General features: G+C 43.9%; 3 protein-coding genes across 3 annotated transcripts; 2 read left to right on the forward strand and 1 right to left on the reverse strand.

The window, feature by feature from the left end:
• Positions 1-2,039: 2,039 nt before the first annotated feature.
• LOC130489893 (vomeronasal type-2 receptor 26-like) lies at positions 2,040-7,543 on the forward strand. The gene is made up of 3 exons (XM_056863682.1): positions 2,040-2,330; positions 5,727-5,853; positions 6,642-7,543. Exons 1-3 carry the CDS (start codon positions 2,040-2,042, stop codon positions 7,541-7,543), a joined length of 1,320 nt encoding a protein of 439 aa, XP_056719660.1.
• Positions 7,544-13,240: 5,697 nt separating this feature from the next.
• On the forward strand, positions 13,241-18,121 carry LOC130489894 (vomeronasal type-2 receptor 26-like). The gene is made up of 4 exons (XM_056863683.1): positions 13,241-14,041; positions 14,914-15,141; positions 15,832-15,958; positions 17,223-18,121. The coding sequence occupies exons 1-4, from the start codon at positions 13,241-13,243 to the stop codon at positions 18,119-18,121; spliced, it is 2,055 nt and encodes a 684-aa protein (XP_056719661.1).
• Positions 18,122-18,172: 51 nt separating this feature from the next.
• On the reverse strand, positions 18,173-23,131 carry LOC130489895 (uncharacterized). The gene is made up of 5 exons (XM_056863684.1): positions 23,086-23,131; positions 22,819-22,992; positions 20,263-20,664; positions 18,391-18,644; positions 18,173-18,178 (listed from the first exon to the last, which is right to left on the reverse strand). Exons 1-5 carry the CDS (start codon positions 23,129-23,131, stop codon positions 18,173-18,175), a joined length of 882 nt encoding a protein of 293 aa, XP_056719662.1.
• Between the last annotated feature and the right edge of the window lie 965 nt (positions 23,132-24,096).

Here is a 24,096-nt window from a genome sequence, read left to right on the forward strand (position 1 = left end):
CCATAGAGTTTGCCCTCTGAAACTGTCATTTTCTCAGAGGAACTGATCTCCATAGTCTGAAGATCAGTTGGCAACACTATTTTACACTGAGATATGCACAAGCATCTAAGGGATGACATTCCCTTTTGTCAGTGCCCTTAATTGACATTTGCTATCTGCTCATGGAGGAAGAGGAGGGACCCAATTGTATCATTGCCAGTTCTATTATAAAATTGCTTTCATCACAGGGCCTAGCTCTACTCCTACTTTTTCTTTGCTCTCTGTGTTTGCTGACTCCAAAGTCCTCTTGGAGTTAGAATCATAGAATCATAGAGTTGGAAGGGACTACCAGGGTCATCTAATCCAACCCCCTGCATAATGCAGGAAATTCACAACTACCTCCCCCCCCCACATCCCTAGTGATCAGAAGATGGCCAAGATGCCTTCCCTCTCATCATCTGCCTAAGGTCACAGAATTAGCATTGCTGACAGAAGGCCTGTTGATAGTGTTCCTCAGAGGCCACACTTTGCACAGGTAATTGTCTCCCCTGCAATTATCTTGAACACTGCAATTGACTCTCTGTGTAAAAGCTCCAGCCATTTTCCAGAAGGGGCTAAAATCAATCAATAAGCAAGTCTGAAAAGGGTTATAATCCCTCACAAATGGTACCCTTCAGAGATCTAATTAGGGACAAGGGCCATCGGTTGCATCGGTTTAAACTCATTCACCTTTTTGGTGTATACTCCTGATCCTGGGTCACAGTACTTTGGTGGCAGTTCAAGAGATCCATTTTTAAGCTTGTTGCTACTGATGATGATGAGGATGTACTTCTTCTTATGAAGTTCATTGGCTGCCTCTGCTGCCATCCAGCCTGTCTTGTTGAAGCTAGGCAGGGACTCAAATGTTAGGCCTGTTGATGAGGAGTGGCAGATTTGCATACAGGGAGAAGACTAGCTGGAAGATGGGAGCCTTGATGATTTTGTTACTTCTGTTGTCAAATATGGAATGCAAAGCAGATGGTGTGACATGCCCCCCAAATGATCCACTCCCTGTTCCACATGAATGGTATGAGCCAGGGGACTTCCTTATCGGTGGGATTAGCTCCCAGATTATGTATATTTTCCATCCAATTACCTTCCAAGAACACCCTTCTCATAACCTGTTTGACCTTCCAATGTAAGAAGTCCCCACCATTTTATCTTTGAAATGTAAGGATCTGTAGTACAGGAAACAGAATTCTCAAAGCACATCACGTCCTTTGCTTACAGAGTAATGGGATTCTTTCCTTCCAGAATAAGAAAGCTCCTTTTCTTTCAGGAAGTGGGATTTAGGGTGTACTTTAATTGTTCTGAATGGCCTGGTGTAACTTCTACTGGACCAATAATTGGTTTTAAAAAATCTGACCAATCACTCAAAATCTCTGTAGGAAACTATAAGGTATGGTAATAGAAGAAGAGTTGGTTTTTATATGCTGACTTTCTCTACTAAGGGAGGCTCAAACTGCCCTACAATCACCTTCCCTTTTCCTCCCCACAACAGACACCCTGTGAGGTAGGTGGGGCTGAGAGAGAGAGTGACTTGCCCAAGGCCACCAAGCTGGCTTCATGTGTAGGAGCGGGGAAACAAATCCAGTTCACCAGATTAGCCTCTGCTGCTCATGTGGAGGAGTGGGGAATCAAACCTGGTTCTCCAGATCAGACTCCGCCGCTCCAAACCACCGCTCTTAACCACTACATCACACTTGCTTTCATGGAGGAAATATGGAGGAGAAGGCATCAAAGTTGTCTAGGTGCAAACTTACATATTTGCAAATATGTACAACAAACTAATTAAAAATGCTTTAAAAAGGTATTGGTTTGAATGTACTATAGAGAATATCAATGGTCCAAATTATCTTTGTTGGTTAAAAAAACCCATTGTGACTTATATATGATCTTGATGCTTAAGTGCCTTTCAAAACTAGACTGCCTTAAAGAAAGAGTGGATCAGCACCGTGATAGAACAATAGAACCTAACTGTAGAATTCACTAATCAAAGATCATTTACTGCTATTTTCAGAATGGTGACAAAGTTCTATCAGCATGCCCTGGCACTGTCATTTGCTGTAAAGGAGATCAACAGGGATCCCAATATCTTGCCCAACCTAACCCTAGGATTTCATATCTACGACAGCTATCACCATGAGAAGATGACGTATCGCACCATTCTGGACCTTCTGTTCAAATCGCATAGGTTCGTTGCCAACTATAGATGTGATTCCCAGAAAGACCTCATTGCTGTTATTGGGGGGCTCGGCTCTGACATCTCCCACCACATAGCAGACATCCTTTCTCTCTACAAGATCTCACAGGTAGGATCTTTCTTCACACAGCGCATAGTTACATTGTGGAACTCCCTACCCCAGGACATGGTGAAGGCTGCCAACTTGGAAGTCTTGAAGAGGGGAGTGCCTGAAAGTGAGGATTCCTTTATTGGCATAAAAATGCACGGCACAAAAGGATACTAAAGGAATAGAAATATTAAAAGGTGTCCTTTAAAAAATAGTTAGTAGACAGTTACATCGAATGACATTGTTGATAATGCCATCTAATTAACTGTTTGGCAGGCTTTTAAAACAAACTTTAAAAACGGTGCCGCTGTCTCCAATATTTGAGGTGAACAGTTATTCAATGAATAGGCGACATTAAATGAATCTAGGACATTTGTCTGTCAATCAACAGGGAATTTAATATTGTAGATAGCATCACATGTAATAATTCAAATCTGGATTTTTAACTCCCCCAAACCCCACTGCACAATAAAGCGCATGCATATACACACACACTTACTCCTAATTAATCTCAATGCTATTTTCTCCCTTAAAGCTTACATATGGCTCATTTGCACCAGAAGAGACTAATACCATGCAACTCCCTTCCTTTTTCCGCATGGTTTCAAGTGAAGAGCATCAGTATAATGGGTTAATTCAGTTACTTCTCCATTTTGGATGGAATTGGGTTGGGCTCTTCACTGTGGACGATGACACTGGAGAACATTTCCTGCGGGTCCTGGAGTCACTGTTTTCCCAGAATGGGATCTGCTCAGCATTCACACAAGGAATCCCCAAGAAATCCTTCTGGCATCCTGGAAATGAAATGAGCACTTTGGCACTGAATATTTATCAACATTTCACAGACAGCAAAGTCAATACATTTGTCCTCTATGGAGAAACAATGACCATAATTTGGCTGACAGCTGTTGTGGTCCTAGCAGTTCCTGAAGGAATGGAACTTGCATCACTGGGAAGAGTTTGGATCATGACAGGCCAGGTGGATTTTGCTATAGCGAGCATCCAAAAGGGGTTGGGTTTCCAGTTGTTCCAAGGTTCCATTTCCTTCACAATCCACTCAGTTGAGCTTCGAGGATTTCAGAAATTTCTTCAGATTGTAAAACCTTCCTGGGTAGAAGGAGACAGTTTTCTCAACGAGTTCTGGGGACAAGTCTTTGACTGTTCATTTCCAGATCCTCAGGAACCAGCGATGGCTTATGAAATATGTACTGGTGAGGAGAAGCTGGAGAGCCTTCCAGGACCTCTTTTTGAAATGACCATGACTGGCCACAGCTATGGTATATATAATGCTGTGTATGCTGTGGCACATACTTTGCATGCCATGTACTCTTCCAGATTCAGTCACAGAGCAGTAGTGGGTAGTAAAGGAATTCAGCATGTTCAGCCTTGGCAGGTAATTTCTTTGTTCCTTTATGGGAAAATGGGAGACATTATTTATTAACAATGTTTTGTAGATATTTCCTTTGTATTTGGAGGTTGAAAGATAAACTGTACATTTTGAGTCTGCTGCAGTGCTTAATGCCCTGACTTGGATAGCTCAGGGTAGCCAAATCTTGACAGATCTCAGAAGCTAAGCAGGGTTGTCCCTGGTTATTATGAGGATGGGAGGCCACCAAAGAAGTCTGGGGTTGCAGAGGCAGGCAGTAGCAAACCACCTTTGAATGTCTCTTCCCTTTAAAACCTCATGAAGCTTCACGGTAATTTTCATCACACGCCACTTAACAGCTGCAATTTTGAGGAGCCACAATCTCTTTCTAAGCCCAAGAGATGAAGCACTAGTATCAGCAAAGAAATATATTTGTACCTCTTGGCATAAAGATTTAACTATGTGGTTATCCCTTTGCTTCTTTTTCATCCTTCAACCAGCTCTACCCATTTGTACAAGGCATTTCGTATAACAACTCAGCTGGAGAAACAGTGTCCTTTAACAAGAACAGAGAAATGGGAGCAGGATTTGATATCACAAACCTGGTCACCTTCCCAAACAAATCTTTCTTTAAAATTACAGTTGGAAGGGTGGATACCACTGCAGTCAAAGGGCAAGAATTCACCATTGATGATGATATAATTGTGTGGCACAGGGATTTTAACCAGGTGTGGATTCTAAATTCAAGTACTTGAAGTGTTCACTTACTGCTGAACCCTAACCCTAACCCTAACCTTAACCCTTACCTTAGGCTAGACAATGAAGTTCTCTCTGCATGCCCCTTATAGTATTCCAAACTGAAAGAGAGACACTGTGGAATCTCCTTTTTAAGCAGTATTTGTAAACGATGTCATGGTTTCAACATGGTATATACTTACCTTGTGTGGATTAAAATCCAGTTGTGTTGTAAGGTATCCAGATACAATTTGTTCATTGGCCACAACAAAACACTCTACCAGTTGACTACCCTGGTTTCCTATGGTTGAAGACAGTGACGTATTCCATCTTGCTAGCCTCCCTCCCCCTTCCCTTTACCCCCCCAATTTACCTATATCCTATTAATTCAGTTCCCATCCCTTTCCTTACTGAGAGTATCCTATTGTTTTCCCATATCCCCCTCTGAATTGATTAGGACGCTTTTGGTAATTTAAAGAGATATTGTGGTTTAAATTGTAATTTATTGGGATTTTAACTGTGTTGAAATGTTGTTAGCCGCTCTGAGCCTGACATGGAAGTCGGGAAAGGGGAGATATAATAGAGGTCTATAAAATTATGCATGGTATGGAAAGGGAGAGGCTTTTCTCCCTTTCTCATAATACCAGAAAGTGGGGTCATCTGCTGGAGCTGGAGGGTGAGAGATTCAAAATAGATGAAAGGAAGTATTCCTTGCCACAACACATAGTTAAATTGTGGAACTCCCTGCCCCAGGATGTGGTGATGGCTGCCAACTTGGAAGGCTTTAGGAGGGAAAGATAGGCCTATCCATGGCAACTAGTCAAGACTCAAAATGGATACTAGTCATGATGCATACCCATTCTCTCCAGTATCAGAGGAGCATGCCAATTATAGTAGGTGCTGTGGAACACAGGCAGGATGCGGCCACAGTCGTCTTGTTTGTGGGCTTCCTAGAGGCTCCTGGTTGGCCACTGTGTGAACAGACTGCCGGACTTGATAGGCTTCGGTCTGATCCAGCAGAGATTTTCTTATTTTCTTATGTTCCTAAAGGGCAGCATAAAAGTTGACCAAATGAATAAATAAATGAGGGATTAGGCCCAGTGGTCACGTTTCTTCTTCTGAGCTTCATATATCCCTCACCCAGTTAATAAACTGTAGAAATAATATTCACTACAGTAAGAAAATCATTCACAGGGTTTTTTTTTGGGTTGGTTTGGAACACATTTATTTGTCTGTGTCAGCTGCTCTTTGTCAATCTGCAGATTAACAAGCAAAATCAATCAATCATTTTAAATTCTTCTTCCATTTGATGACAGGTGCTGCCAGTTTCTTTGTGTAGCAACCCCTGCCAGCCAGGGTATCGGAAGAAAAAGAAGGAGCAGGAAAAATTTTGCTGCTATGATTGCGTTCAGTGCCCAGCGGGAAAAATGTCAAACCAGAAAGGTCAGCATACTGTGTGGCATACGCACCGCTCTATAACTATCATATTCTGTGGATCCCTGTAGATGGGCATTTCAGTCTCTGGGAAAGGGGTGTGGTTCAGTGGTGTGCACATGGAAGGTTTCATGTTCAGTCCCTGGCATCTCCAATACAACATTTTGGGAGAGACCTCTTCTCCCTGATATTTTAGGCAGCTGAGATAAATCTGACCTTAGAGTTGCTGACCTTAGAGTTACAAACTGTGGGTCGGGATATTCCTGAAGATTTGGGAATGGAGCCTGGGGAGGCTGGGGTTTGAGGAGAAGAAGAGTTGGTTTTTATACACCGACTTTCTCTGCCACCTACCTTACATGGTGTCTGTTGTGGGGAGGGGAAGGGAAGGTTATTGTAAGCTAGTTTGATTCTTCCTTAAGTGGTAGAGAAAGTCAGCATAAAAAAGCCAACTCTTCTTCTTCTTCTTCTTCTTCTTCTTCTTCTTCTTCTTCTTCTTCTTCTTCTTCTTCTTCTTCTTCTTCTTCTTCTTCTTCTTCGATCCAGTGATGTCATTGGTGTGAAGATTCTGGCTCATGGAGTGCAATTTTCTTGCCTCCTCCCTCCTGTGGCAAGCCAAAATGGCCACTGGAATCTTGTTCCTGTGAGAAAGTTGTTTTCCCTTGGGTGGAAACCCCTGCCCCACAGAAATGCCAGTCCAGATTCAAGCCTAGAAGAGCATACATAGCAATTCTGACTTTTGGGAATTGGATCAATTTCACATTGTCTTGACGTGGCCGTTCTTTCTTTCTTTATTTCAGACATGAATGACTGTATCAAGTGCTCAGATGACCAATATCCAAGTACTAACCAAGACCAATGTGTTCACAAAGCGATCATCTTTCTGTCTTATGGAGAACCTTTAGGGATCACTTTAGGCTTTCTTGCCATTTTGTTTGCCGTAATCACAGCTTTGGTACTAGGAATGTTTATTAAGCACAAGTGTAGCCCAATAGTTAGAGCCAACAACCGGAATATCACCTACATTCTTCTCGTCTCCCTTTCCCTCTGTTTTCTCTCTTCTCTACTATTTCTGGGGCAACCAAGAAAGGTCACCTGCCTCTTACGACAAGCTGCTTTTGGCATCATCTTTGTGGTGGCTGTGTCTTGTGTGTTGGCCAAAACCGTCACTGTGGTTGTCGCTTTCATGGCTACCAAACCAGGATCCAAAATGAGAAAGTGGGTGGGGAATAGGCTGACTATTTCCACTGTCCTTTCCTGCTCCATTCTTCAAGGAGTCATTTGTATGGTGTGGCTAGGAATGTTTCCTCCGTTCCCACATTTGGACATGCAGTCACTGAATGAAGAGATAGTGGCTGAATGTAATGAAGGCTCTATCACCATGTTCTACATTGCTTTGGGCTATATGGGATTTCTGTCCCTCATCAGCTTAACTGTAGCTTTCCTAGCCAGGAAGTTACCTGACAGTTTCAATGAAGCCAAGTTCATCACCTTCAGCATGCTGATGTTTTGCAGTGTTTGGGTGTCTTTTATTCCGGCCTACCTGAGCACCAAAGGGAAATACATGGTAGCTGTGGAAATCTTCTCTATCTTGGCCTCCAGTGCTGGTTTACTGGTTTGTATGTTTTCCCCCAAGTGCTACATTATTGTGCTCAGGCCTGAGCTGAATAGGAGAGAGCAGCTTATGAGGAAACACAATTAAGCCTTCTGATTGTCCTCTTACAAATATTTTTTTTGTGCTGGGTCTGGCATGGTTAGGATTATCCTGCTCCACCTAATAGCCTCCTTCTATATATATACCAGCCTTTTTCATTCTATGTACAAGTCCACAACCAATATATAAATGTAAAATTTACCAGTGTAAAATGAGAAATGAAAATGTATGAAAGTAAAATATGGAATAAAGCCTACGATTAAATGCTACATAATTATTCTTTAATAATTGGGTTTGTAGTTTCCAGTGGTATAGTTTCCAGTTCTCTCTGACAAAGGACATAGGGTATTGAGTTGCATGAAGAGGGATTATTTTAATGATACTGCTCACACAGCTAATTCGGCTGAACACTGTCACACTTTGATGGGTAATACTTAAAGATGGATAAGCCTTAAAGAAAAGAATATCTATCTATCTATCTATCTATCTATCTATCTATCTATCTATCTATCTATCTATCTATCTATCTATCTATCTATCTATCTATCTATCTCCATCTCTCTCTTGCCACATTGAGTAGGACACAGCTGAATAGAGAGTGTTGAAGGATGTCTATTTAACCAGAACCACAATGTCACACTTGCTGAGAGTATGGCACCTTATTTAAACAATTTAATACATTTCCTGATGGAATGGCTTTCAATCTAGCCAACATAAATAATCACCTGTAGCATGGAACTAGCAGGAATTCAAAGTATGTTGGAAGAGATTGTGGCAGCATTAAACTTAGGTATAAAGGGACTGTGGCTCAGTTTGTAGAGCCTATGCTTGGCATGCAGAAGGCCCCATGTTCAATCCCCGGCATCTCCAGTTAAAGGGACTAGGCAAGTAGGTGATGTGAAAGACCTCTGCCTGAGACCCTGGAGAGCCACTGCCAGTCTGAGTAGACAATACTGACTTTGATGGGCCAAGGGTCTGATTCAGTAGAAGGCAGCTTCATGTGTACATGTGTTCTTATCATAGTGTTGCTAAAATCCAGTTTTTTGGAAGCAGCTCAAGGTTAAAGAAAGAGCTGCTGATGGCCCATGATCTTTTAAGTCATAAAGAAAGATTCCTAAAATCTGGATACGACTTTCAACCAATTTGCTACATGAGCTCTGATAAGAATCAGCATGCAGTAGGTGTAAGTATCTGTTTGAAATCAGTGGAGAATATAATCTTAACCTAGAATCTAATGACTGTGGCCTAAATCGAGCTTCAAAGGATCTAAGGCCCAATTCTACATGCAGAGAAACTCCAGCAATACAATTAGGAGCTGCATGAAGAGGCTACGATTGCCTTCTACCCTGAGAGAAAGGGTATCTAAATATTAATACAAATAAGCACATTCAATTTTCAGATTTGTTTTCTTGTTTTTAAAAATATGAAAATTAATCCTGACAAATGGAAGGGCTATGTGGGGGGGCTTATTCAGGAACTGGGATATCTTTTGTTCTGGATGGAGTTGCATTCCTCTAAAGGAACAAGTTCATAATTAGGGGGCCTGCTGGACCCAGGTTGGAATGGCATGGGGGGGGGCTTTGAATGTGAGGATGAGGGGTTTATGATGGACCCACGAGGGAAGAGGAAATCAAATTAAGGATTTCAATCTGTGTGGGGTGGTCAGAACTACCGGAGATCAATGATTTTGGTGGCAACTTTTTGGATGCAGATGAAAACACTGAGAATCTTATGTCTTGTTTCCACATTGAGTAAAAGGTTATCTTCCCCCCCCCCCCGACCTGATGTCACTACCTGGCATAGCTCTCCTCTTGCTCACTAAGCCCACTCCCTGTGAATTGTCTCACAAAGAAAAAAAAGTGGGCAATTGCTCTCCTCAGAGGAGGAAAAAAACGCTATTGGTTGACACCCATTTGCACACTTTGAGGCCAACCTTTGCAGATGAAATTATGCACCCCTGCAATTATATCTGCATCACTATAATTGGTTATTCTTGCTGAAGCTCCTACACCTTTCCAGGGCATATAAGAAAACCCTCAATAAGCAGATCTGAAGATTGCTGTGCTCTCCTCCATTTGTGCCACTGAGAGCTAAAAGGCAACCAGAACTCAATAGGATTCAACTGAGAATTTCCCTCTTTGCTTGTATGGTTCTGGCTTTGGATCAGTTTATCGTGGTTGTCATTCATTCCAGTCATGCTAGTATGAAGTGGCTGATACTTAAGAATAGACTGAAGAAGGCAAACAGATGAAGGGTGCAGATAGTCTGTTCCCATCCAGAGTAGCTTGTTGAATGCAGGCTGTTGCAGTAATAAGGCTGTAGACCTGCTCAGAAGAACCTGAATCTCAAGAGAAATTTGCCTCCAGATGGCAGTCTCCGTGGTGCTGCTGATTCTGCTGTTTCACAAGGCATGCAAAGTAGACACCATTAAGTGTCCTACGAGTGATCCCCTCCCTGTTGCACATGAGTGGTTTCATCCAGGGGGGCTCCTTGTTGGCGGGATTGCTTCTCAGATGATTTACATTTTCCACCCAGCTTCCTTTGAGGAACACCCATCTGAAAAACTGTTTGACCTTCCCATGTAAGGAATTATTTTCTCAGTCGTGGGCAATGTAAGTTTAATGACCTTAAAATATGTTGAGTGGGAATTTCAGTTATCAAAGACTTCTGTGTGGGGTGTGTTTAGATCAATGCTGCCCTTTCTCCAAAATTGATGTCCTGTAAGGCATGCTATATACTTTGTTTTCTATCATTCTTGGGCTTGTTTCTCACACCAGGATGTGGTGATGGCTGCCAACTTGGGAGGCATTAAGAGGGGAGTGGACATGTTCATGGAGGATAGGGCTAACTATGCCTAATAGTCAAAATGGATCCTAGTCATGATGCAGACCTATTATCTCCAGGATCAGAGGAGCCTGCCTATTATATTAGGTGCTGTGGAACACAGGCAGGATAATGCTGCTGCTGCAGTCATATTGTTTGTGGGCTTCCTAGAGGCATCTGGTTGGCCACTGTGTGAACAGACTGCTGAACTTGATGGGCCTAGGTCTGATCCAGCATGGGTTTGCTTATGTTCTTAAAGGGCAGCATAAAAGTTGAACAAATAAATAAACAAATGAGGAATTAAGCCAAATGGTCAAGTTTCTTCTTCTGGGCTTCATAACTCCCTCACCCAGTTAATAAATTGCAGAAATAATATTCTCTACAGTTAGAAAATCATTCACAGATTTTCTTTTGGGGTGGTTAGGTTTGGGACACATTCATTTGTCTGTCAGCTGTTCTTTGTAAAGGGCAATGCCATAAGCTAGGAGAGGGCTATTCATGGCTACTAGTAAAAATGGATACTAGTCATGATGCATGCCTATTATATGAGGTGCTGTGGAACACAGGCAGGACAATGCTGCTACAGCCGTCTTGTTTGTGGGCTTCCTAGAGGCACCTGGTTGGGCACTGTGTGAACAGACTGCTGGACTTGATGGGCCTTGGTCTGATCCAGCATGGCTTTTCTTATGTTCTGATGTTCTTTGCTCTCTTTCCAGTATGGTGACAAAGCTATATCAGCATGTCCTGGCCTTGGCATTTGCTGTAAATGAGATCAACAGGAATCCCAAGATCTTGCCCAATGTCACACTTGGATTCCACATTTATGACAGCTACTACAACGTGATGATGACCTATCGCACTACTCTGGATCTCCTCTTCAAATCTGATGGATTTGTCGCCAATTACAGGTGTATCACCTTCAAAAACCTGATTGCTATCATTGGAGGACTTGGCTCTGATATTTCCTTCAGAATGGCAGATACCTTAGACCTCTACAAGATCCCACAGGTAGAGTCTGTACATGGGAACATGAGGGTTTTATACAAGTTGCAACCTTTTCTTGTCATTCTGGGAGTGATTTTGTAAGATAGAAAGAGGAAGAGTTTATCATTGTGAGAGAAGTCTTGTCCGATCATTAAAGAACAAAGCCCAGTGGGACTTCAAAGAGAAAGAGGGAAGAGGAAGAACAAAATAGAATCAGGAACTCAGGCAATCAGATTTCTGTCCAATGAATTCCCACTTACAGAAGGTTCTGGGAGATACAAGGAAAATTCAGAATCAGGGCTATAGCCAGAGTGGGGCCAGTAGGTACAGTGTCCCAACTAGAGGTCTGATTTACTCTACCTTTTAAAACAATGATACCACAATGATAACTAGTACCAAAATACATTAAAGCAACACCTCTACTGCAGTTTGAAATATCCTTATCTTGTAGGGTTGCCAGGTCCCCACTGACCACTGGAAGGGGGCAGGGGAGCAGGGTTGCCAGATCCAAGTTGGGAAACTCCTGGAAATTTGGGGATGGAGTCTGGGAAGGACGGAGACCTCAGTGGGGTACAGTGCTATAGAATCCACCCCCCCAAAAGCTTGAATTTTCTCCAGGAGAACTGATCTCTGTAGTCTAAAGATGATGTGTAATTCCAGGGGATCCCCAGGTCCCACCTGGAGGCAGGCATCCTTGTCAGCTTGCCCCCTTAGCTAGTTTGGCTAGGAACATGGTTGAGTGCAGAAGATAGGGCAGAAAGTGGGGAATGAACAATACTGGGCAGAATCGACCCAACTGTTTTTGCTACTGAAAAGGAAGGAGATCCCCCATTTGGCCACCTTGAAAGGCTATGCTGGGGATAATGGAACTAGCATGTACAAAAGCCATGTGGGTTGTGGGCCTTAGTAAGGAGTGGAATTGGGAGAGAGTGAGTGAAAATGCTGGCTAGATCCAACCCACTGAAATTTTCATCTTAGGGGGGGAAAGGGTGTGTTAAACACCGTGGACCTCTTGTCTATGCATTTGCGGAGCCACAGTTCCTGAGGACCTACTGCATTATATTCTACTCTGTCCTCTTTATGCAGAGACCAGAACTAAATTTCTTACAGCGCTTCTAAAGGACCTAAATCTCTTTTCAGATTCAGAGAAGCAGCTCTTTCTCCTCTCTGATGCTGATCCAGTTGTCTCCTACGGGGTGTCACTCTTTGCCTTAGCAGCCAAGAACATTTGGGCTAAAGATGTATTTAATCAGGGCATCTAATGCATTGAATGACCAGCATTTTTGGGTCAGACTGTTTTAATGTTATCATGTATGACTTGGTTTTATATGACAGATTGTGATGGCCTTTGGCTGCAAACAATAAACTTTATTGTATCGTACTTTATCTTATTGCATAAATGGGAACACACCTGCACTCAGACACACCTTTCAACCCATCTCTCAAAAAGCTGTGCATCTTCAAGTACTTGAAGGGCTGTCATATAGAGTATGGTGCCAAGTTGTTTTCTATTGCTCCAGAAGGTCAGACCAGAACCAACGGGTTGAAATAAAACCAAAAGAGTTTCCGTCTAGACATTAGGAAGAATTTTCTAACAGTTATAGTGGTTCCTCAGTGGAACAGGCTTCCTCGGGAGGTGGTAAGCTCTCCTTCCCTGGAGGTTTTTAAGAAGAGGCTAGATGGCCATCTGTCAGCAATGCTAATTCTATGACCTTAGGCATGAGAGGGAGGGCACCTTGGCCATCTTCTGGGCATGAAGTATGGGTCACTGGGGGTGTAGGGGAGAGGTAGTTTGGAATTTCCTGCATTGTGCAGGGGGTTGGACTAGATGACCCTGGTGGTCCCTTCCAACTCTATGATTCTATTTCCTTTTAGCTCACATATGGCTCTTTTGCCCCAGAGGAGAAGGATTCGACATCATCACCTCCTTTCTTCCGCATGGTCTCCAATGAAACCCACCAGTATAGAGGGATTATCCAGTTGCTTCTACATTTCGGATGGAGGTGGGTTGGACTCTTTGTTGTGGAGGATGAAAGCGGAGAGCATTTCTTGCAGGTGCTGGAGCCACTGTTTTCCCAGAATGGGATCTGCTCAGCTTTCACACAGAGAATCCCAACACAACCATACTGGCATCACGGGGCTGAAATGACCAATTTGGCCTCAGATATTTACCTTTATTTCACAGAAAGCAAAGCCAGTTCATTTCTCATCTATGGAGAAACCATGACCCTTATGTGGTTGAGTACAACTTTGATCCTAGCAGTTCCTGGATATAAGGAAATCACATCTCTTGGAAAGGTGTGGATCTTAACAGCCCAGATTGATTTAGCTGCCATCAGCCTCCAAAAGGGCCTTGATTTCCAGCCATTCCATGGTACCGTTTCCTTCAAAATCCATTCAAGTGAGCTTCCAGAGTTCCAGAACTTTCTCCGTAACATAAAACCTGACTGGACCCAAGGAGATGGGTTTGTCAAAGATTTCTGGGAGCAAGCATTCGACTGTTCATTTCCAAATTCCCAGGAGCCTGTGGAGATCAGTGAGACATGCACCGGGGAAGAGAAGTTGGAGAGCCTTCCAGGACCTGTTTTTGAAATGAGACTGACCGGCCACAGCTACAGTATCTATAATGCTGTTTATGCCGTGGTGTATGCTTTCCATGCCATGTACTCTGCTCATTCTAGGCACAGGGCAATGCTGAAAGGTGAAAAGATTGAACTACAAGATCTGAAGCCCTGGCAGGTAATGTCTACACAATGAAACAGCCTAATTACCACCAGCACTTTAATAGTTTACGGATACCTTCTAAAATTCTCCACAAGCAACTGGTGAATGATACTCTATACATTCCTCACTGACAAAGTTGAGTGGGTTCACGATTCTTCTTCTTCTGGAAGCCTTTGTAATAATGTCTAGTTTTATCTCTGCAAAAAACCTGCATGTTAAAATCCTAATGTCTCATACCCAGGGAATGGGCCCCTGGGTGGATAGATATATATCTCCACAAAGCAGCCAGACATAGCTCCACCATGTTTGCAGAAAATCTGCTTTTTAAAAAAATGCAAAGCACCCAATTTGGGGGTAACGTATTAGGAGATAACAAACATGGGAAGATGAGATACTGAAGCAGTTGTGGGGGTGGCGCCAGCATGGTGTAGTGTTTAAGAGCAGCAGACTCTAATCTGGAGAACCGGGTTTGATTCCCCACTCCTCCACGTGAAGCCTGCTGGGTGATCTTGGGCTAGTCACAGCTCTCTCAGAACTCTCTCAGCCCACCTGCCTCACAAGGTGCCTATTGTGGTGGTGGTGGGAGGTGATTGTAAGCCGCTTTGAGACTCCTAAAGGTAGAGGGGTATAAAAACCAACTCCTCCTCCTCCTCCTTCTTCTTTGGGGTGAAACAAAAGGCCAGCAGTAGGGTAGTCAGAGGAAAGCCAATGCCTGGGGAAGCCCAGCAGTGAATGGGAGAATGGCAGTTCCCCGCCCTTGTGAATCCTTAACCCCCCTCTCCCTTGGAAAAAAAAAGTATCATCAAAGGAATACATTTGTCAATCTTCTTATAAATCATCTCCAACATTTTGCTCTTCCTTTGTTTGGTATCTCCTCTTTCAACTAGCTCCATCCATATCTGCGAGGCGTCTTGTTTAACAACTCGGCAGGCGAAACGGTGTCTTTTAATGGCAACAGGGAAATGGGAGCAGGATTTGATATCATGAATCTGGTCACCTTCCCAAACGCATCTTTCCTGAACATGAAAGTGGGAAGGGTGGATCCCAATGCACTCCAAGGACAAGAATTTGCTATCAATGAGGATACAATGGTGTGGCACAAAGGTTTTAACCAGGTGTCGATTCTATTTTATCAGTCCGCAACAATGGGAGGTTTTGCCTTGGATTATCCACTCTCTAGATGCACATTTCCCCCATCCAAATTCTCAAATCTCAACAATAAGCCCCCCTGCAGAGTTTTGAGAATTTTTCTGGGGGAAATGTGCATCTAGAAAGCGGAAAATCCAAAGCAAAACCTCCCGTGCATAAATAGCCAATGAGAAACAATGGGAGGTTTTGCCTTGGATTTGTCGCTCTCTAGATGCACATTAAGGATTGCCTGCTCCCATTCATTCCAATGGGCAGATGAGGGGGCCCCTTCCAGACCCCATAACTCGGGACCCCCTGACCAAATCTTCACCAAACTTGGGGGTTCTGGCAAATAGGGTTCCTCCAAGCTACCCTGAATGTTTGGGGCCAGGAGGTAGCTGGAGATCTCCCGCTATTACAACCAGTCTCCAGGCAATATAAATCAGTTCCCCTGGCAACTGGACTTTGGCAGTTGGACTCTATGGCATTGAAGTCCCACCCCTCCCCAAACCCCACCCTCCTCAGACTCCCCCCCCCAAATCTCCAGTTATTTCCCAACCTGGAGCTGGCAACCCTATTGGGAATCCTATATCTGCTTTTGAGTTCCTTGATGGACAATTGCCAATCCCCCCCATTTCCCCATTCTAAATGCCCCATTCTAAAATGTTTGATGATAGGTGCTGCCCATTTCTCTGTGTAGTGACTCCTGCCAGCCTGGTTATCGGATAAAGAGGAAGGAAACAGAGAAGTTTTGCTGCTATGATTGTGTTCCATGCCCGGCAGGGAAGATTTCAAGTCAGAAGGGTAGGTGATGGGATGCAATACATTTCCCAGAATTCAGGGTTAATGAAGATAATACATAAAATCATAGAAACATAGAACTGGAAGGAACCACCAGGGTCATCTAGTCGAAACCCCTGCACAGTGCAGGACATTCATGCCTCCCTCCCCCACAGCCCCAGTGATTCCTACTCCATGCCCAGAAGATAACAAAAAACAAACAAACAAACAAACAAACAAACAAACAAAACCCCTTCCAGATCCCTGGCCAATGTGGCCTAGAGGAAAATTGTTTCCTGACCCAAAAATGGCAATCAGCATTACCCTGGGCATGTAAGAAAGGGCCACAAGAGCTAAGCACAGACACAACCGTTCCTCCCCTCCCTCTCATGATCTGCCTAAGTTCACAGAATCAGCATTGCTGTCAGATGGCCATCTAGCCTCTTCTTAAAAACCTCCAAAGAAGGAGAACCCACCCCCTTCCAAGGAAGCCTGTTCCACCGAGAAACATCTTTGTCAGAAAGGTCTTCCTAATGTTTAGCTGAAAACACTTTTGATTTAATTTCAACCCGTTTGTTCTGGTCTGACCTTCTGGGACTACAGAAAACAACTCCACTCCATCTATATGACAGCCCTTCAGGTACTTGAAGATGGTTATTGTGAGGTACTGCCCTGTCTGTCTTTCTGTTCTGCCCGTAAAAGCGGTGGTCCAGATCTTTGCTGGTATATTGGTTCAGGCTTTGACTGAAGTGTTCTTTGTGTAGGCCTCGGCTGGAATGCCCCGCTCGCTCTCCTCTCCCTGTCCCCCCTCCCTGCTGACCTTGGCTTTCCCAGGCTGGAAAGCCTTACAGTTATCATATCACTTTTCAGTCATCTCCTCTCTAGGCTCAACATACCGAGTTCCTTCAACCTTTCCTCATTGGACTTGGTCTCCAGACCCCTCACCATCTTTGTTGCCCTCCTTTGGACACATTCCAGTTTGTCCTTCTTAAATTGTGGTGCTCCAAACTGATCACAATACTTAGCAGAGCGGAGTGGCATTCCTATCAAGTTTTTCTGCCAATGAAAGCGGGATGAGAGGACTCTTTAGACCAACAAGGCTGCCTTAGGGGTTATGGGATCCAAATGGACAAATGCTGCACGAGATTGCTCCACAGTGACCATTTCCACCTATGGAACCATCAATCAAAACAAGAACATGAAAAGCAATCCCCACCGTCAAGGTAGGAAATTTCCTAGGTCATTTTGACTTGCCCATCATCTGGACCTTCTTCCTTTCTCCCCCCAGATATGGAAGACTGTGTCAAATGTCCAGATGATCAGTATCCAAGCAAGAATCGAGATGGATGCATCCTCAAAATTATAACTTTTCTGTCTTATCAAGAACCTTTAGGGATCAGTTTAGCCTGCAGTGCAGGTTTTTTTGCCCTGACCACAGCTTTGGTTCTAGGGACTTTTATTAAGTATAAAGACACCCCCATAGTCAAAGCCAACAACCGGGATATCACCTACATGCTTCTCATCTGCCTTTTACTCTGCTTCCTCTGTCCCTTGCTCTTTCTTGGACGACCTAAGGCGACCTGTTTCCTCCATCAATCTGCTTTTGGGACCATCTTCTCAGTGGCCGTTTCTTGTGTTTTGGCCAAGACCATCACTGTGGTTGTAGCTTTCATGGCCACCAAACCAGGGTCCAACATGAGAAAATGGGTGGGGAAAAGGCTGACCACCTCCATTGTCCTTTCAGGTTCTCTTATTCAGGCAAGCATTTGCGCATTCTGGCTAGGAACATCTCCCCCTTTCCCAAATTTAGACATATATTCCATGGATGAAGAGATTGTAGCAGAATGTAATGAGGGATCAGTTACCATGTTCTATACCGTCCTGGGCTACATGGGACTTCTGTCCATTATTAGCTTGTCCGTGGCTTTCCTCGCGAGGAAGTTGCCGGACAGTTTTAACGAAGCCAAGTTCATCACCTTCAGTATGCTGCTGTTTTGCAGTGTTTGGGTATCTTTTGTACCAACCTACCTGAGCACCAAAGGGAAATACATGGTAGCCGTGGAGATCTTCTCTATCTTGGCCTCCAGTGCTGGGTTACTGTGTTGTATATTTGTCCCCAAATGTTACATTATTCTACTAAGACCAGAGCTGAACAAAAGGGAACAGTTAATACGGACTAAGAGTTAAAGATCACAGGAGCAATCAGGTCTACTCAGAAGGAAGTCACATTGTATTCAATTATAACTGTATGAAAATTATAACTTTACAATTAGAGACTATCTTTAAGCAAAAATGTTATTTATTTATTTAGAAATTGCTATATACCATCTCTCCAGAGACTGCTCCAGAGCTGGCTAACACAATAAATCTTAATAAATCAAGCATGCAACTGCATTTTTACAAAGTCCCTGACAAAGTTCCCTTTTTTGTCTGGGCTCTCTGTTCCATTCTCTCACTGTGTGTCTTGCACAATAGTAAGTGGCTGAGTCTGCAGCGGTCAGGGAGGAGATCAGCAGGTAGAACTCGTTCCTGCCATTGTCTTTGGAGATAGAAATCCTGCTTTGGAGAGAGGGTGCGTAGTACGTGCTCCCACCGTAATGTATACTTGCTACCCATTCTAGGCCTTTGCCAGGAGGCTGCCTTATCCAGCCCCAGTAGTAGTTGCTAGAGATGTCGTATCCAGTGACAGCGCAGGTCAGCCTGATAGACCCTCCCGGCTTGGCTGTTCCTGGACCGGATTCTACCAGGGTGACTTCCGAAAGGACACCTGTGAGAAGAACAAGAGAAAAATGCAGTTGTGATCCATCCACACAGGAATAGCAGAAAACTATTTCATGTTCTCCTCCAAGAGAGACTCACATGAAGGCATGAGGAATATCAACACCAAAGCAAAGGAGTGTTTCATGTTAGTCGATAGGTGACCATGTGCCAGCGGTTGAGGAAATGCTACTTTTGGGAACACAGGAGGTTCTGGGAACACAGGAGAGACTCCATTTAAGAAGATATAGCTAAGGGTTGTGATTTGCATAAGGGGTTCATCTCCCCACCCTTGCATCTCCTTCTCAGGATAAAGGGGCTGGCAGAGTGCTGCTTTAGCTAAAAAGAGGGACATCTGTCGGGGGGATTTGCTTGTGGGTCTCTCCTTCCAAAATATTTAGAGAATGAACCAAGGCTGAAAAAAAAAATAAAAGAGCTAACTGAGCCCCTCACAATGTTTTCAACGACAACTATCAACCATTTCTTGGGGACCGTCAAGTTAAAGTCCATAGCACCAGCAGAGCTGCTAGATCTATGGTTCTGGACTAACAGAGCATTCTGTATTGGCATATGAAAGAAGGTTTAGGATGCTGTGAACTGAAGACAGGCAAGCTTGTGAGCATCTTTGCTGCCATCCTTTGGTTAAGGAGACTATAGCTTCCACTCGAGAGTTTTCTGAAGACCAGTTTCAGAGGGCGTATTTTTGCCAGGATCTTCAACTGGTCTTATTATCATTTCCCCCCACAAGGGTATCATGGAAAATGTGATGGGGACTAGGGATTTTAGCTAGGCCAAGATGCATCCCAGAGATCTGAACAAACGTTCAACAAGGGATTTGCTATGACATTTAGCAACAGTTTTGGTCATTTCTAATGAGGGGCGAGGATGGCCGGTTGTATCATTCCCTTTTCTGATCCACAAATGTAGTAGTCCACTTTCACTAGAAGGCGTTTAATCATTATATGCCTAAAATCATTAAAATGAACAAACCATTCAAAACCCAACCATTCAAAAGTCAACTTTTAAAAATGTCCCTGAATTGTCCTACTAAAGGCCAGGAATGATTGAGTCATGCGGCTTGCCTAAAAATGCCATGGAATGTTTCTTTTACCAGTAATTTTTACTGGAAATGCAACCTGAAACAGCCTTAAGTTCACCACAGTTCCTCTTTGGGGCAGATGGCTGTAGGTGTTGTACAGGATCCCATACCCCTCTGGACACCACACAGCACAAAACGCAACTTGTTGAAATCAAGCCTACAATCACATTTTTGGGAAGACTTATCAAAGCTTTGGCATGTATTGGTAAGATGTACATTACATGAATGCCCAGAAGGAACTCTGTGATGCAGACATGATCCAAGTCTGGAACTGATTTTGAGAACTGAACACATTCTGGAATCATATTGCAATGGAACAGGGCAATCCGACTCAGTTTCAAAGATGTTCTTAGTTTCCTATAAAGTCAAGGCTTTGCCTTTGTATGAGTAACAAGAATATTCTCTGTTCGTACGTGAAGCAGGCTAGAGGACACAATGCTGCTAAACTCATCTGGAGGTTTCCTGTGTCTACAATGGGCTTCCCTTTTTTGTCTGGGCTCTCCTTTCCTCTCTCTTATTGTGTCTCTTGCACAGTAGTAAATGGCTGAGTCTGCAGCGGTCAGGGAGGACAGCTGCAGATAGAACTCATTCCTGCCGTTGTCTTTGGAGATAGTAATCCTGCTTTGGAGAGAGGGCACATAGTACGTACTACTCCCACCGTAATGTATTTGTCCTATCCACTCTAGGCCTTTGCCAGGAGGCTGTCTTATCCAGGCCCACCAGTAGTCGCTAGAGATGGAGTATCCACTGACAGCGCAGGTCAGCCTGATTGACTCTCCCGGCTTGGCTGTTCCTGGGCCGGATTCCACCAGGGTGACTTCCGAAACAACCCCTGGGAGAAGAACAAGAGAAAAATTCAGTTGAGATCCATCCACTTACTAACAGCAGGAGAACTATTTCATGTTCTCCTCCAACAGAGACTCACATGAAGGACTGAGGAATAGCAAGACCAAAGCAAAGGAGTGTTTCATGTTTGCCGATAGGTGACCACCTGCCAGTGGCTGAGCAAGTGCTAGTTTTGGGAACACAGGAGGTTCTAGCAGAGACTCCATTTAAGAAGATATAGCTCAAGGGTTTTGATTTGCATGAGGGGCTCCTCTCCCCACCCCTGCATCTTCTTCTCAGGATAAAAGGCCTGGCAGAGTGCTGCTCTAGCTTAAAAGGGGGACATCTGTCAGGGGGGATTTGCTTGTGTTTTTATTTCACCAGGATGTAGCTGTGATTCTATGTTTTCAGATGTGGTTGGTAGTTACAGAGGGCAGGGAGATTCCACCAGCTATTCTTCTTTTGTCTGGATATGTAGAAGAACCCTCCTTCCCCAGAATAGAATGCACTGCTATTGCCATTTGTAATTGGAAGTACTCTACGCTGCCCTGCCAGTCTAGCAGTTTGCTTCAGGTTGCAGCAGCAACTAGAAGATACATCTGGGGGTGGAGAATGTGTCTTGACAGATACGTTCCCCCGACCCCTATGGCTTAGTGGTGTGCAGTTTCCAATTTACCATCTGCAGATGCTGAAATAGATGTCGAATACTGAGAGTATCTTGCCAGACAATTCCGTGTTTCTAGCAGTAGAAAAGGGCCATAGTCCAGTAGCACCTTAAAGGCGAACACAATTTCTGGCAGGGAATGAGCTTTCGTGAGCCACAGCTCACTTCTTCAGATACAGCTAGAATGTGATTCCATCTATCCTTAAGTAGAGACGAGTGAATTAGACACACAATGGCAATGTAAATGTCAAAAGCGAGTAAATGACATTAGCAGGCATGATTGCATTAGGTGCGATATGCAGGCGTGGAGAAATCAGCATAGGTAATGAGACAGTAATCCCAGATCTCTATGAAGTCCCGGAGAATTCATAGTCTTGAGCTTCATTATTAGTTGTAATTCATCAGTCCCTCTTTCTAATCTCCCTTTGAAATTCCTTTGTAGGAGAACCGCAACTCTTAAAGCAGCAACTGAATGTCCTGGAAGGTTAAAATGTCCCCCCGCCCCACTGGTTTCTGAATGTTGTGGTTTCTGATGTCAGACTTATATCCATTCAATCTTTGTTGCAGGGACTGGCCTGTTTGTCCAATGGAGAGGGTGGAAGGGCATTGCTGGCATTTGATGGCATAAATCACGTTAGAAGATGAACAGGAGTGTGAACCTGAGATAGTCTGGCTGACGTTGCTGGGCCCAGTGATGGTGTTGCTAGGATCTATATGAGAACAAAGCTGGCACCTTAGTTTGTTGCAGGCCTTGGTACCAGAGTCCATGCTCCTGTTAAGTGTTTCTAGTGCCTCTTCAATCAAAATGCCAAGCATCACCTTGGTTTTTTAAATCAGTCGAAGGCTGGCTATTGCCACCTGCAACAGGCAGAGCAGAGCCTTAAGGAGGAAGATGTTGATAGCAGTGCAGGGGGAAATATGTTGGGCACAGATCTTCAGCATGGGAAGTGGTCACCCAAAAGACACTTCTGAAATTCTCTCCTCTCAGTTTCTCTCCAGATGTTCTAATTCTGAATTCCTTGGCCTACTTTCCCAAGCAGCTCAACTGCATTGAGAATTTTACCTTCTAGGTTTCTGTACTCAGCAACAGGCATGTGACGTTTATCACAGGTGTGAGGTTTTTTTTTCTCCAGTTCATGTGCATTGTTGTTCCCCTCTGTGTTCCAAATCTGCAAGTGTGCACTGGGGAAACACTCCCCAAAGCCATCTGGATCAGAATGTCTGCCCAGTTTAGTGAAATTTTTCTTTTGGCTTTGGAGTTTTACGCAGGATCACATATGCTTCTGGACACTGCGCTGCACAAAAAGCATCTTAATAAATTAAGCATGCAATCACATTTTTAAAAAAGTCCCCGACATAGTTCCCTTTTTTTTTGTCTGGGCTCCCCGTTCCGTTCTCTCACTGTGTGTCTTGCACAGTAGTAAGTGGCTGAATCTGCAGCAGTGAGGGAGGACAGCTGCAGGTAGAACTCATTCCTGCCATCATTTTTTGAGATAGAAATCCTGCTTCGGAAAGAGGGCGCATAATTCGTGCTCCCACCATAAGATATATATCCTACCCACTCTAGGCCTTGGCCAGGAGGCTGCCTTATCCAGTTCCACCAGTAGTTGCTAGAGATGTCGTATCCGGTGACAGCGCAGGTCAGCCTGATAGACTCTCCTGGCTTGGCTTTTTCTGGGCCGGATTGCACCAGGGTGACTTGAGAAAGGACACCTGCGAAAAGAACAAGAGAAAACTTCAGTTGTGAAGCATCCACATACAAATAGCAGAAGAACTATTTCATGTTCCCCTCCCAGAGAAACTCACATGAAGGACTGAGGAATATCAGCATCAAAGCAATGGAAACGTTCATGTTTGCTGATAGGTGACTCCCTGCCAGCGGTTGAGGAAGTGCCAGTTTTGGGAACATGGGAGCCTCTAATGGAGACTCTATTTCACGGGTTGTGATTTGCATAAGGGGCTCATCTCCTCTCCCCCCACATCCCCTTCACAGGATGTTTGGCAAGGTGCGGCTTTAGCTGAAAAGAGGGCCCTCTCTTGGGAGGACTGGCTGCTGTCTGTGTCTTTCTTTCAGAAATATGTGGCCGTAATTCTATGTTTGCAGAGGTGTGCCTCCTTTTATTCCATTCTTTATGCTCGTGGACCAACAGGTCATGAGCAAAACAAATTCAACACATTCCATAATACATAAATAACCGAACATACAAAAATATCATATCTAAACAGTATGGTTAAAAGGAGGTATCATTAAAACCCATAGATTATTTTTTTTCCCACGGCGAGGGTTACATTTGGATCAGTATCAGCCAATAACGTTGCAACTATATCTTGCTTTAGGGCAGGTCTCCACCTCTGAATGTATATTGTGATCCATTTGTCTCTGGAGAGATCATGCTGTTTACAATCTACTTAAAAAATGCCAAACAGTGTCCAAACTCCCTGATCCACAATCACAGAGTTGCTCGGAAAAGAGGTGTGGGTCTCTCCTTCCAAAAATACTTAGAGAATGAACCAAGGCTGAAAAAAAATCAAAGAGCTAACTGAGCCCCTCACAATGTTTTCAACGGAAATCATCAACCATTGCTTGGGGACAGTCAAGTTAAAAGACCATAGTACCAGCAGAGCTGTTAGATCTATGCTTCTGGACTAACAGAGCATACTGTCTGGGCATAGGAAAGAAGGTTTAGGATGCTGTGAACTGAAGACAGAGAAGCTTGTGAGCATCTTTGCTGCCATCTTCCACTTGAGAGTTTTCTGAGGGCCAGTTTCAGAGGGCATATTTTTGCCAGGATCTTCAGCTGGTCTTATTATCGTTTC

This window comes from Euleptes europaea, chromosome 18 (assembly GCF_029931775.1).
Source record: "Euleptes europaea isolate rEulEur1 chromosome 18, rEulEur1.hap1, whole genome shotgun sequence".
NCBI lineage: Eukaryota > Metazoa > Chordata > Lepidosauria > Squamata > Sphaerodactylidae > Euleptes > Euleptes europaea.